This window comes from Pezoporus occidentalis, unplaced genomic scaffold (assembly GCF_034315485.1).
Source record: "Pezoporus occidentalis ecotype Australia unplaced genomic scaffold, CSIRO_AGI_Poc_V1 ctg39, whole genome shotgun sequence".
In the NCBI taxonomy this organism is placed as follows: domain Eukaryota; kingdom Metazoa; phylum Chordata; class Aves; order Psittaciformes; family Psittacidae; genus Pezoporus; species Pezoporus occidentalis.
Window position 1 is genome coordinate 9,235,087 of NW_026915713.1, and position 14,841 is coordinate 9,249,927.

At 35.3% G+C, this 14,841-nt stretch overlaps 1 protein-coding gene across 1 annotated transcript in view; it reads right to left on the reverse strand.

The window, feature by feature from the left end:
• FIG4 (FIG4 phosphoinositide 5-phosphatase) overlaps window positions 1–14,841 on the reverse strand; it is a 70,508-nt gene that overhangs the window by 37,881 nt on the left and 17,786 nt on the right. Inside the window, exons 7-15 of the mRNA XM_062632541.1 lie at window positions 13,454–13,602; window positions 10,599–10,727; window positions 8,986–9,086; window positions 8,404–8,566; window positions 7,689–7,786; window positions 5,336–5,469; window positions 3,290–3,406; window positions 2,800–2,845; window positions 1,411–1,559 (exon numbers count right to left, since the gene is read on the reverse strand). Coding sequence (XP_062488525.1) covers window positions 1,411–1,559; window positions 2,800–2,845; window positions 3,290–3,406; window positions 5,336–5,469; window positions 7,689–7,786; window positions 8,404–8,566; window positions 8,986–9,086; window positions 10,599–10,727; window positions 13,454–13,602 — 1,086 coding nt within the window. The remainder of the gene's footprint in view (window positions 1–1,410; window positions 1,560–2,799; window positions 2,846–3,289; window positions 3,407–5,335; window positions 5,470–7,688; window positions 7,787–8,403; window positions 8,567–8,985; window positions 9,087–10,598; window positions 10,728–13,453; window positions 13,603–14,841) is intronic.

Sequence of the window (14,841 nt, forward strand, 5' to 3'; positions counted from 1 at the left end):
ATGAGAAATAAGATATCAGGAAATTCAGAGACAAAGCAACCACTATACTCTTAAGAGACGATGATAAGAGATGGACATTTCGGTGGTTGGAGCATAGAAAGTAAAGTGGAGGCAGAGAAGATAGACAAACATAGGATTACTGCAGCAGGAAACAACAGAGGAAATCTGGGCTCCCAAAATAGGGTAGGAAAAGGGGGGAGGTTGTGAAGCCTAAGGAAAGATAGTAAAATCCAGTCTGAGGTGCTGAAGTAAATGGTAGGTGGGAATACCAGAGCGGGTATCAGAGACCTGTCCACTTCCTGGATCCCCTCTAGTTAGAATCCAAGAGTCCAGACTGCTGAGGCTCCAGAAGGCTGCACAGCAACTGGTATTTGTAGCAGCAGCTGTTCCCAGACATAAACACACAGCACCTAGCAGCTGGGACACTGTGGATGACAAGCACTGCACAATGAGGAAGCCACCCAGTGGGTGCTCTCTCTGGCCATCAGGCAGCCAGCAGCCACCGCTTGCAGTGAGCCAACGTGCTGCAAGTAAGGTTATTTCTATGGCAACTACCAACTCCTGGAAGCTAATGGGAAAAGAAGAGCAGCTGAAGGTATGTCCTGAGTAAAGGTGCGACTGAGTACTTTGTCTTTTCTGAAATAAGAGTTACATCTCCGTGTTCTAAAACTATCAAACCACTAGTCAAAACCAGAAATGAAGCCCTCAGTTTCACAGTCATGACAACATATTTAAGGAATAAAACCACATCACCTCAAGGACTCTTATGTTATTTTCTGAAGCTTGTTCACAAATTAAGTAGCTTAGTTCCCATGACCCCCAAAGCATTTCAATTTAAATGCTCAGTTTTCTTAAATGGTTTGAGGATGCTTGAATAAGTATCATGGATACTTGATCTGAGAGAACAACTTTGCTGAAAACTTCTCTTCAATAAATCAAAAAGCACAACATTTTATCCAAAGGAAAAGTAAGAAATAGAAAGGTAAGATGGACTGCCATACAAGTATCAGTTTAGCATTCTCCATAAAAGCATGATACTTCTTTCAGTTTTCATTTTTCATCAGCATTTTGCGTCAAGCAAATATAAGTGAAAGACTGGGGTGGGGGTTTTGTTACATTTATTTATAGGACAGCTTTTAGCTTTAAGTTTAGGCACACAAAGAGAACGAAGTCAAGCAGTTATCTTAAAAGAAATCTGATTAACATACTTTTCCAGAATAATAAATTTTCAGCATTACTGGATTTTCTCAAGAAGAGTTCAAGTATGGAAGATCTTTTAAACTTGGATAAATAAATATTCTTAAATCATTCCAATAGAAAGAACTGCACTTTTCTTCTATAGAATTTTCCTAAATGTCTTGACAAAATTAAAACAATAAAACCATGACACACTTTATTAATATTTCTTACCTAACAGCGTCCGTATCAAATTGCAAATTTGGTTTATCAATCAATCCCAATGAATAGAGTTGGTATGCCAAAGCACATTTTCCCACCATAAATTGGGCTGTGTTAGTGCGATCTAAACAGTCCACACAATTGGTTCGGAGAACTCCTGTCTGGGAAAGCAATTCAGATAAAGAGATTTTTCTTAATTAACAAATTACTATATTCACAATCATTAGTTTTTTCCTACTATCCAAGACTTGCCAAATCTCAAATTAAATCAGTTCACAAAAATTTGAGGTAAGCCATTTCTAAAGATGTTCAAAAGCAACTCATCTCTAGCAAGCTACATTGAACTGCTGTAATGCCTATTTTCAAAATATTCTTGCTTTTATCATTACACAAACTGCATCTCTCCTATTCACAAACAGCCCTAAAGATTCACCTTAATGAGAAAAGCTATGTTATTTCAGTAAAGGAGGTCTTATTTTCAAGTTATGTTGCAACTACTGCAAAAAATAAGCACTCTCTGATCTTGCCGTGGTTCTACTGTGATGGCGCTTATCTATTAAGCTTTCTCTATCTGGAGCAACACACACAAACTCAAGGTCACAGTCATGCACATATTCTTTTACACAGTTTGCACCACCATTTGTCAATTCCATAATGCACACAAAGTTATTCTATATTATGAACAACTGTAAGAAACATAGTTTAATATATCAGCATGGGAAATTCTTGTGCTTAAATATATATGGCTACATCCAAATTAGCCAACTAAAATTCATTGCCTTAATAAAGAAGCACTTTTGGGTGTGACTCAAGATTCAGAGATGAACTGTGATCCCAATGCTTAAATGTATTCCAACAGTGATACCACAAGTGATTGAAGTTAAGAGGTAAATAAAATACTCATTCCCAGTGTTAAGCAGTGCTCCTAGTTTTATTTTCTTTTACTGATGGAAATTGTAACAAAATACAGATTATTCAATACTGGTGAAAATTTCTGTGAATGTCACCAGGCTTAAGTATGTTTATTCCTCACCTTCTCTGGGTAACATGACATCATGCAGTTTGCTAAAATGCCACTGTTTTAACTGTCAATGCACTGGTAACACTGCAGACTGAATAGTAATGGAAACTTGTTTAAAATACAAGTATTTCTCTGACTACCTCCAGCAAAAATCGAATTCCAACAGCATGAAGTTTTGTTGTACCATGCAAGAACTTTTAAGACCTATTTTCCAACTGGATTTCTGGGATGGACAGCAATAATGCTCTTTACTATAATTATTAATTTAAACACACTCCATGAATCATCAAGTAGGTATTTAAATTAAATGGTTCACTACTGGTTTGGAAATGCTGATCTACATCACTGTAACTGTGAATTAATAAAGTATAATTTAGTACCTGCAAGCGACCAGTGGACACAACATAACCTCCCAGTTCATTCCATCTGAAAGAGAAACAAAACAGAATGTCATACAAATAATTAAAAAAAAAATAATAGGTCATACCATGTACTGATCTGCTCAGTGAAAAACAGTGACAATTAAAAACCTGCCACACAGCAAAATTAATGTTCCTGAATAGCAAAGGCAGTGAAAACTCTACGCCACAGTAAGACTGATTTTAAATGACATCACAACTAACCAGCCAAAATCTCCTGGAAATATTCCAAAGCCATACAAATTTTCTTCAGCGCACAAAAGTTGAAGTAGGTACAATGCCAGCAACTGGAAAGTAGAGGCCTAACATATATGGTAGCACAAGCCAGTTGATTTAAATCTCCCCTCATACTGATTCTAGTCACAAGAAATAATATAACAGACATAGAAATCCCCAACAACTCTCCAAGGAATAGATGTTATTCATTATGCATCAATTAAATTACACATACTTTTCATCTGGCCGCAAGATACTGCAGTAGGAATCAGGTCGATTTACAAAAAATCCAGTCTTCTTTACTACACTTTCTGCAATCACATTCAGTCTATCAAGAACATTGCAAAGTTTGCTAAGAAGAGGAAAAAAACAAAACCAAAACATAGTCAAGATACATTAATACTAAAAAAATTCACTGCTTGGAAGGTCTTTCAATAACAAAAATTATTTAAAGTAAGAGTAACACTACAGCTTTATTTACCCAACAGTAATTATGACTATAGTTTTCTTAGATTTTACAGACTTAGGAAACACTGACTGTATCTGAGCATTTTTGTTTACTTTTATTAAAATGCATTACATGAACTAGAAGTGGAAGACTCTGAAACTCTGAAACTTCTTGACTTTCATATCACACTAATTTTCCCCTAACAAACTTCCACTGCTTTGCAAAATAAGAATGAGGAAGAAAAGGATACATGATTATGCTAAAATCATACTCCCTCGTTTTGTCTGCAAGGTGTTGCTTTGCTCAGTAACATTTGCCCATGTGTGGTCTTCATGATGTCCTACACCTCCTGCTCAGATCAGGGGATCCATCCATTCATTGTGGGGGACTTCAACTTCCGCTTACTCAATTTTATTTTCAAATGAAGTTCTACTCACTTTTTATTACAGTGTTTACACTTCAAGTAATAAAACTAGTACTGCTTTCCAGCAGACCTACTTCAAAACTACATGTTAAAGCAAACATGTTCTCAGTATTCCTGAAACTGGCAGTTCCTTAAGCAGACATATACATTATCTTCCATTCCTAAATATCTTTTGCTTGTATAAATAATCTTGTTAAAAGACCTCAGGCATATTTATATCTGTAGAAGGGTGGATAAACATACATCAAACTTAAAGATAGAAGGGGAATCCTTTGATCATCTAGTATCATTTCTCAGATAGGACAGACCACTAAGCTTCATCAGCATCAATCAAGAGGAAAATCAAGAACTTGGAATTAGCGTATCTTCTGAAAGGAAATCTAGCCTTATTTTGAGATTTGCTATTTAGTGGTAACACAAACAATTGCATGTGCATCCAACAGTACACCATGCCATTTTAGAACAAAAAGGTAGTGTGAAAGCACTACTCTTTAAGTCAAACTTTAGTTTCACACCCCCATGACCAACTGTATGAACAAACTTGTAATTTCAAATAGCAAATAAGGATTTTTTGCAAAGCTTTTCCATAAAATTTTAATTGAAAATACATTAATTTTATTCCTGCCCCTTGAACCATACCAATTTTCCCATTGTTTTAGTCAGATTGACACAGTAACAGATACCTGAAAGTTGACCCGCCAATACTTATCATCCTTCTACAGTTTCTGGCATTAATAAGGTACAGTAGACATATGAAGATTGGAGAACTTTACAACCAAATCGTGTGTTACTTCAGAGTAGCAATCTATACAGATTTAAAATGTTTGTGCCTTGTAAATAGTTCTATATTTAAAGAAAACATTCACCCTTTTCACACAATTCCAGTACAGCATTCTATTGCGCAAAAGTGCAGAATAAAGTTACAGTATATATTTTGCCTTTCTAAAATACATGCTTCTAACAATATGAATGTTTTAAAAAATTGGTATTAATGCCCTCATTTCCTTTTGGTAAAGGAAACTGAAAAGAGTGACTGATATGAAACCCTTTGTTTTTCAAAATTTTGTAACTCAATAAATTCAGTGACTGACAAGGAGTATCTGACAAATGCAGTGTTTTGACTAATTCAAAATAAAAAGTGAATGTTGATGTCTTTCTAATAGCTTTTTTCTAAAATTTTCCTTTGCAGAGAATTTCAAAGATTTCAGGCCTTGCTCCACTTTTGTAAGAAAACACAGAAAACATTAAAAATCCTCCAAAAAAGCTGAGGGTTTATTCTGCCTGTAGGCCTTTATAATATTCTCCCATCATTCACTGTCAATACATTCAATTGAAAAACAACACACTCAGTAGCATACAGTTATTTTCACTGTGGCTAAAGCACTAGTACAAAGAAGGATCTTTTCTACCTTTTCGTGTATTTGGCCATATCCCAGGGTATATATATAATTGCATGCTCTGGGGGCAAAAACTGGTTGAGATATGTCACAGCAGCAACAAGCTCTTCACTAAGAATCCTTTCATGCTTTCTTTTTTCACGTTCCTTTAGCAAAAAGAAAAGGATGTTAACATTACAATTTTTACTAACAAATGTATGTAACCCATATACATATACATGTATGTATATGTATCAGAAATTTAAAGTGAAAGCTGTAACAACAGGCAGTTCTTCATAAATGCTACAATTAAGTCATTAAGAGACAGAAAAATCTAAATATTCTGGGGTTTTAACAATTGATCTGTATTAGTAGTAAATGTCACTTGTTTCAACTGTGCATAATCATTGCCTGAAAAATGGAACCCTGTAACAGCAAAGAAGGGCACATGGAAACAGAAGTAGTAATAAAAAAAGAAATGGACAAAGACAAGAGAAGGAAAAAGACAAGCAAAAAGGAAAATGTCCCATTTAATTCTGGTGTACAAGAGAAAGCAGGCAAATTCTTCTCTACTACAGATAGGAGATGGGGAAAAACAGTTACCATCTCCCAGCTTTGCAATAATTTAAAAAAAAAAAAATTTTTAGTTTTGTTGCCATTCTCTGAAAATACCATATATGTGTTGGTACTCCATATATTAGCACAGCTTTCCTCTCAACTTCATCCAAACTAAAACTTCTAATGAACCTACATTATAGAAATTGCTTTAAATATATAACCTAATGCATTCATTACTAATTAACAAATTTCCAGCACAGACAGATATAGGAAGACACAGATTTATATCCTATAAGGATGCTGTGGAGGGACTCTTCATTAGGGACTGCAGTGATAGGACAAGGGGCAATGGGTTCAAACTTAAACAGGGGGAGTTTAGATTGGATATAAGGAGGACATTCTTTACTGTAAGGGTGGTGAGGTACTGGAATGGGCTGTTCAGGGAAGCTGTGAATGCTCAGTCCCTGGCGGTGTTCAAGGCCAGGTTAGACAGAGCCTTGGATGACATGGTTTAGTGTGAGGTATCCCTGCCCACGGCAGGGGGGTTGGAATTAGATGATCTTAAGGTCCTTTCCAACCCTAACTATTCTATAATTCTATGATTCTAATCACAGAACCATTAGTGTTAGAAGGGACCTCTGGAGATCATCTAGTCTAGTAATAAAGGAACATGAACTTTAACGTTTTAATATTGAGCATCTAGGGAGGGAAAGAAAGACACATTTTCAGCCACTCTATCAAAAGCCCTGTGAATAAAAGCATATAATGATTCACGTGTCAAGGTCATGTGAGCCTAGACTCACTATAGCAACAGCTTTTGAAAACTATGGCTGCAAGAGATAAAATAATTTTGTCAAAAAATGCTATCCTGTGCTGATTCCACACAGTCCTGGACAGTCTTAAAAGCACTCCTACACAGGAAAGCTTCTAGAAATAGAAAATAGATTATCTACTTCCATTTATTACAACTTAAAGAGTTTTAAAACCATTCCTTTTGAATTTTCCCTGTTTTTTAATACCAGGAATAGGTCCTGCATGCACAAAAAAGGTCCTTTTATTCTGCTGAATATAGTTCTACAACACGATAAATGATTTTTTTTAAAGGCAAAAAAGAAGTAAGATATGATTCAAGCAAAACAAATCAATATACTAAATTCAAATGTGGAACCAGCCACAACCACAGAAAATGGCTGGACCAGAACAGAAAAAAATGAAACAAAAAACCCCACAGCACAAATACAAGATGTAATAACCAAAATTAAAGTGCCACCCAGAATCCAGGATTTGTACCTCAGCCTATTACACAGGAGTAAATTGAATTACTGCAGCAAACAATGAAGCTCCCCCTATTAGTCCAGCCAGGCTGACAATGGCACCGCTTACTAGCTAACATCAAAAGCTTCAGTTTTCTATCCCGCTCATACTTCCATAAGTCTACCAGGCAGAGCAAAATAAAGAAGGTAAGTATCATAATATTTCAAGTAACTTAGTCATCAGTGTCAAGAAGCCTACAAACCTCATTTTGCATGAAACCACACTATTTTAGTGGTTTTAGTGCTCAACTAAATTTATTGGTAAATTTATTTGGACTTACATCTAACTGGTAATAGAAAAAACCTGAAAGCAACTTTTTGAAAAGTAAACTTTTTTGAAGAGTGGTAGTGGAAGCAGAGTTATGTACTGTACTGTATAGGATGAAATTCCTGAAGAAAATAATGCATTTGTGAGCTAATATTAGTTTAGAACATAATGAAAAATTACACAGAGACTCTACAGAAGTATAATATTAAAATTAGAAAACATATAGAACATACTAAAATTTTCGTACCTTCACAAGATTCAAAATAATAATGGGAGAACCAAATCTCTGAAGCATTTGGTCAAAGTGAAGAGCAGCAACATGTGCAAAAGGATCTCCTTGGTCCACTGCAATAAGTACATAAATTCAGGACAATATTAAGTGAGCTGCAGAGTCACTTAAATAACTTTCCCCTAAACATACTCTTCACAAAACACATGCTAACTCTTTGGTAGTAATGATACAATTACATACTTCCCCCTCTTTTCATGCAAAAGCTGTTAACAAAAACCTTCCCTTTTCCAAACTGGAAGCAACTTCTTCACCAAAACTTTAATGAGATGCTCACACAGAACAATTATTCTGGCCCCACTAAAGTTAGCCAGCCTTTTTCCCAGGATTTTCAATAGGCTCAAAATTTTAGTCACAATACAAAGGTACATGTAACTGATTTTGTATACAAAAGCATAAAGAAAGCTGACATCTTCAAACAGAAGTTTTTGTATTCCATTTCTGAATGTGAAGTCTAAGACAGAGATTGTTTTCTATTCAGTTTCACCAAATACCAACATTCAACCATATAAAAAGCTGTATGCCATGATGTTTATTATAAAGAACATTGATCTACCTTAACTTACAGCTTCCCAAAGAAAAAAGTATAGACAATTCATTCATTTTTAGTTTTCACTTACTGCCTGTAGGGGACAGCGCTAAATATAATCTACCACAAAGAATTTGTACATACATGTTATGGGTGGCTTAGGCATCATAGTTGAAATATCTTGTGACCAGTACAGAGGGACAGATCCTCGAACCTGAACATAGGATGAATAACTTCCCGCAGAAAATGACATAACTGAAGCATCATAAAGTATTTGTTCAGTTTCTACTTCATTAGCAACATCTCCCTAAAACAAACAGAAATAGATGTATGGTATAGACACGACACTTCAGGGCTGCATGCATTATAGAGAACTGATCATTACATACAATTAAACAGTGAGACATCATATCACAGTAGTGAGAACACCACTGAAGGTTAAATTCCTATTTGTCCCTAAATGCATATTATCAGATTTCCCCCCCTCTATTTTGGAAATAACATTAACTGTAAGTGTAAAAAAAAATCATTGCTGGTTAAGACTTATTATTTTAAGAACAGCTTTATTATCTCAATTAAGAATATGATTACATTATCTAATAGCATAATTTACAGCCAAAACTGAAACAACTCTCTAAAACATTTCAATTCTCCAGTCAGTCAAGCTCAAGCTTTCATATAGTTGGGGAGGGTACGAGGGAACCCCTAAAATCAGATTTAATTTACCTCACAGTTTGCTCCTCGTTTCAGAAAACGTGTTCCAGCAAATTTGCTTGATCTTCTAGCTATCAGAGTGACGTATATAGGGCGACCATAAATTAACAGTTCTTGAGAGAGAAGTTAAGGTTTACATTTCACATGCAATTTTTCATTCACTTACTTTAAGCACAAATTCTTAAAAAAGTGTACAAAACTGAAATATATGATTTCCTGACATGTCCTTAACGGTGATGAGTACCACTTCCAAACTTCTTTTGCAGCTTGGCGAGAGCATAGGCTTTTTCAACAATGGTTTTTAAGAACTCTGAAAATGGAATCTACATTACATCAACCACTTCTCACATCATACAGAAGATAAGTATTTCCATTTTATGAAGTGGAAACAGAAGTGAAATAGGCCCAAGATTCACAACGGGCCCCCAGTACTGCTTTAGTGAATACTGGGATTGAAGTCTGCGAGCTTCTATTTTCAGATCAGGTACACCAGTCACCCTCTAATTATTTGTCTGGAAAAGTAGATAAATTTGCACCTACTTAGGTAACAACTGAAAACCAGAGACAAACAGCTGCAGGTGCAGTGGTGGCTTCCTTTTAGGCTTTTTTTTTATTAAAAACAAAAAAGAATGAGATGTCTAGCATGACTATCACTGCTTACTTAGTGCAAGGGAGGCACAAGAAAGAGGAAAGATGTTTGTTCATCAAATACCTAGAGCAAAGACTAATGCCACACATGAAGTAGCAGCAGGCATAACGCTTGTGGTAAAATTCTCTCCTACTACACTGATTAAGTAAGACCACAGATGAAATAGTGGTATATAAAAAATGGATCTAGCTTTCTGTCTGGGGACTAAGCCAATGACCAGCAGCCTTATAATCATAAAAAAAACCCTAAAATCAAATTTTACAGACACCACTAACCTTAACTTCACAATTGTATTTGCTTGCCCAGATACTTTGTTGACAGGCTTTTAAACAAACATTATGCTGTTGATGATTAAATTAGAGTGTGTCTGTAATATACTAAATTCTTACCAAAATGTTGGGATGGCATTTTTTTGGAGTGCGATATGCATTTGGGCTTTTTCTGCTAATACTACAATATACATAAACCCATTTACTCATTTCAAATAATACATAGCCAAGAAAAAAAGATTTTCAGATATCCTAGTATTTACTTAACTCTACTCGAAAAGTAGGCCTAAAGTTCTATCATCATCTTCAACAGAAACAGAATAAATACAAGAATTTCTGCAAATCTGTTACTAAAAACTGTTTTAAAGATTAGTGAGAGAACATGTCTGGGTCAGCAGTTCAGTTCTGTTTAGCTTTTTTCCCCCTTTCCTCAAACATATGTGAAAAGATACAGCTGAGCCTTAAAATCCTCCCAAGTTCTTTATTACTAAACCCCATGGTTACAAACAGTGTCTCTCTGAGAATTCTGTTAAAAAACACTGTTATGTTGTTATATTTAGCATAAAACCTAGAAAAGTAATGAAAATAAAAGCCAGCCAATAGTTCTAAAATTGAAAAGTATTTACATGACAAAGAAATCAATGTATTTCACATATTCAAAATTTAAAAAAAGTTTTAAAACATTCCTTACAACAGTAAAAGGATGCTTGATTGCCCACAGAATCCATGAATAATATACAGCAGCCAGTCACGATGAACAGTATTTTTCACTGCCTCCAGAAGCTTGCCATTCCACACATACTTTTCATAAGGCTTACTGCAAATTCCAAATACACCTAGGAAGTTGTTATAATGAAAACACATTAGCAATTAAGAAGCAAGCTTACCTGCACTGGACTTTCAAAATTCAGGTCACTAGACCCTCATTTTGATTTTCCTTTGACTGTAATTCAGCGTATCATTTACCCACATATTTGAAGTTTGCCAAACACAGATAACTTCAGGCACATGCTGAATGAAGGTCAGCATTTATGAGGATCTGCAATATTTCTGTCGTTGCCAGTCACTGAAGTATGTGAATGCCTTCATGCAGAAGTTTCTGGTACTTACAGTACTGAAAAGACATCTCTGCATGGTAGCAGCAGAGGATTTTACAGTAAGGGAAATAAACCCAATTGTAAATTCCAGTTCAGGCAAAAACACATTCATAGCAGGACTTTATAAGCTTTTCAGTTCCGAGTCAGCTCTGGAGTTACCTATTAAGCTCTGGAAGATCATGTATATCCCTGGCCACCTTCACAAAATGCACATCAATCTCCTTGTCCCATAATTTAGAGTGGTTTTCCTGATATGCACTGACACAAGAGATGCAGCTATTGTAAACTTGCAAATTAAAATTCAATTTCTGATATAACTGGAACCTAAGTCTTTTTCTGTTGCAAAATTTAAGACCAAGATGACAACTAGCACTAAAAGCTGGTGAAAGGAATTAAATGAGTCTTGAGGAAAAGGAAGAGGACAAGAATTGTATTACCTACATTTTTTGTGTAGTTTTAGCAAATTAAATTTCTGGCATGGTAAGTTATATCATAGCAGTATGTCAATTAGCACAACCTCTGCTGGGGGAAAAAGATGAGTTCTTCTAACAGATTGAAACTGAAAATGCAGCTGTTGAACAAAATGTTGCTATCTAGTCATCAAACTTAACCATTAGCCCAAGAAAAAATGATACAACCATTTTGGTGAAGGAGTGTACACACTCAGCAGAACCGGGCCACAAGCACTTGGTCAGCAGTTTGCCTTCCTTCTCATTTCTAGCAGCATTGCTTTGGTGAGAATTTGTTCTTGAATGGCTATTTCTTATACATATTCTATCATATGAAGGATATGTTATTACTATCTACTGGAAATCAGCACACTGCTCAGTCAAGGTTATGGCATCTTTTTTCTCCAAAATTTTCACAAAGACATAGAGATGACATTGTATGGATTCCTGAGGAATCCTGCACATAAGAGCCTTTACAGCAGAGGAATTATTGCTCCCTCCACTATTTAGAGTTTACTGCATATACCATTACTTTTAGGCTTTTAAATGACAGTATGAAAAATGTTAAAACTATTTAACATAGAAAGTTCCAGCATCAGAGACAATTACTTGCTTACCTAACACTTAATTACCATTCTCTCAGCTGCAGTCAGTGCAGGTCTATTCTAGGCGTGATAAAAGGGTGTGAAAAATGGGTGGACAGTGTCCAAGTTTATCTTGCATAAATTTGGGTCTGGGGCTGTTTCAAGCATTTCTGTATTTTAACTATGTGCTTGTCAGACCTTCAGAGTCCACTTTACAGGCACAGAAGGCAGCATCAATAAATTCTTTCTTCAATGCCTTGGAAGGTTCATTTTGGTTAAAAGAGGCAGAAGACAAGTCATGAAATTCACAGTACCTCAAAAAAACAAAGTTACTCTAGGACAAGTGGGATTTTGTATCATGTTTCTCTGTGTATTATATTTTGTCTGCAACAGAAGTTACACAGCAGGTGACTACAAATAAGGGTGGTAATGCAGAGAGGCTGTTGAGCCTCTATAACCAGTAAGATTCAATTAGCACAGATCCAGATGTTGTATCTAAGCTGGCTTCCATATCAGGTTCACAGTTTTAAGCAAAATAGCAGGCAGACGTGCTACAGTAGACAGTACAGCACAGCAGACTTACTCTACCCTATTCTTCTGCTTACAAGTGATGTAGTTAAAAGGCATGGTGTTCTATTACTAAAAAGGCTACTTGAATCTCCACACCTGTTTGAGACTACTTTTAGAGCAATGTATTTATTATGAATCAAGCCTAGCACTGTACTTCACAATTAAGTAAAACGTGGTGTCACATTTGTAATAGTTAAAAAAAAAAAAACACAATTTTGACAAGCATTCAGATAATTAGTCACAGGGCAATAAAACTAAAAACCATCAACCTCAACAGAATGAAATCCATTATTAAGAATTCCAGGAGAACTTTTGTATGTGAATGTGAGCAAAGCAAAAGGGAGAGAAAACAGTTTTCCTGTCTGACTGGTTATCTTCACACTCTTACGAATACGTTGATCCAAAGTGATTCAAACTGAAATCAATAATTTTTCTCAGACTTTATGATACTGCTTACTACATCAAATTGATACTAACATCATGTAATTCCTCTGTCATCAGTATTTTCCAACACAAATAAAAATATGTATTAATCAGTCATTGCTTCCCATGCTTTGTAATTCATTCCTATTGGGAGTCTTACAAGTCAGTTGAATAATCAATTGCTGAATAATGTCAGCAACTTCAATTATCTCCCTGAGCTGCAATGTAAATTAACAAAACAATGATTAATCACCTCTAGAAACTGCATTATTCAAATGTCTGTAATTGGAACTTTACGTAATCTTTTATTAACTCAAAACTGTTATGAGACTGGTGACCAATACAAAAGACCCAAATGTTTCTCAAAACTAAACTTAAGTGGAACATACTTTAAATGTATTCTTGACCAACATCAGTTTAACTAGGCATATTTGCTTACCACTTCCACCCTGTGTTGAAAGTCCTTCATCTTCAAATATATCAAAACTTTCTTGTCGGGTCTGGGTTGTTTCAGTTTTTAATGTCTCAAGTGGCATTCTCAGGACAGTAAGATTGTACTGAAGGGAGTGAGACAGATCATAGCTGTAACTGATAGAAAGTTACCATGTATTAATAACTATAGATGCATGGGACTTCTCTGAAAGCCCTTACTCTATATTTAACACTATTTTAGCCATTAAAAGAAGACTTTTGAACAAGATATATGGATTCAGATTCTATAATGGCAAATAATACTACTGATTTCCAAAATAAGTTTTCCAACATAGAAACTGTTTACAGTAGAAATAGTGGAAACTGAATTTATATTCTTCTTATAACTGAAAACGGAATATGCCTTTTGGACAAAGTATATCAAACATAATTCACTATGTCCCAAGAAATAGTCCTGAAGATCAAAAATAGCTATTCCACTGGAAATATCCATATAGACAACCTCACTTTTCTGAGTTTTAAGTAAGTACTATGCTCTAACTGCTACCTGAAGTCAAAGCAGCCAAAACTCGGGTAGACAAAAATTACATGTCCTCAAATTTGTGGTTGCAGCACAGATGCATCTTAAGACAGTGGCTGCAGAATAAAGAAAAGGTTGGTTTTGTTTAATTAGTTCCATAACAGTAACAAATTATGCTTCTTGTGGCTTTTATACTGAGAACACTCTACACTAATTGCTAGATTTTATAAGCCACTAAGATTCATCTCCCTAAGGAGAAACTAAATTTACATAACACTTGAATCAGAAATACACACAAATTTCCATTTTAGCCTAATACAACATCAGTAATTACTTTTACTATTAACAACTTACAAAAATAATTTTAAACATTGGACATTTAGATTTATCACTAATGATAACAAAGCCTAACCAATATATTCACCACATTTTCATAAGAACAACCTGCCATGCTTATCTGTTAGGAAAAATGAACCCAGTTTGTTACATGCTTAGTTTACATGTAACAATCTTTAAAAAGTATCCCAGTAAAAGACTTGCTCAGGCTATTCCTCCATTTTCCCCTTAGACCAAATGTTTTCCTGTAACTACCCTCTAATTCTGTTCAGGACTAATACGAAAACCATGCAGACAAATATGCTACGATTTCAGCCAAGAACAATTTAAATTAAGCTGATAAATGTGTTTATCAGGGAGTCATATAAAAACCTTGTCCTTTCCCTTATATGCATGACCACAGAAACAGTATACATTCATCCTCTCTAAGCAGGATAATAAAAAAGGAAGTTGTATAGTGTTAGGGCCGAGAGACAAAGCACAGAAGAAAAAGTCAGGTTTTACACTATGAAAAAGCCTTTTCATGGAAAACCACAACA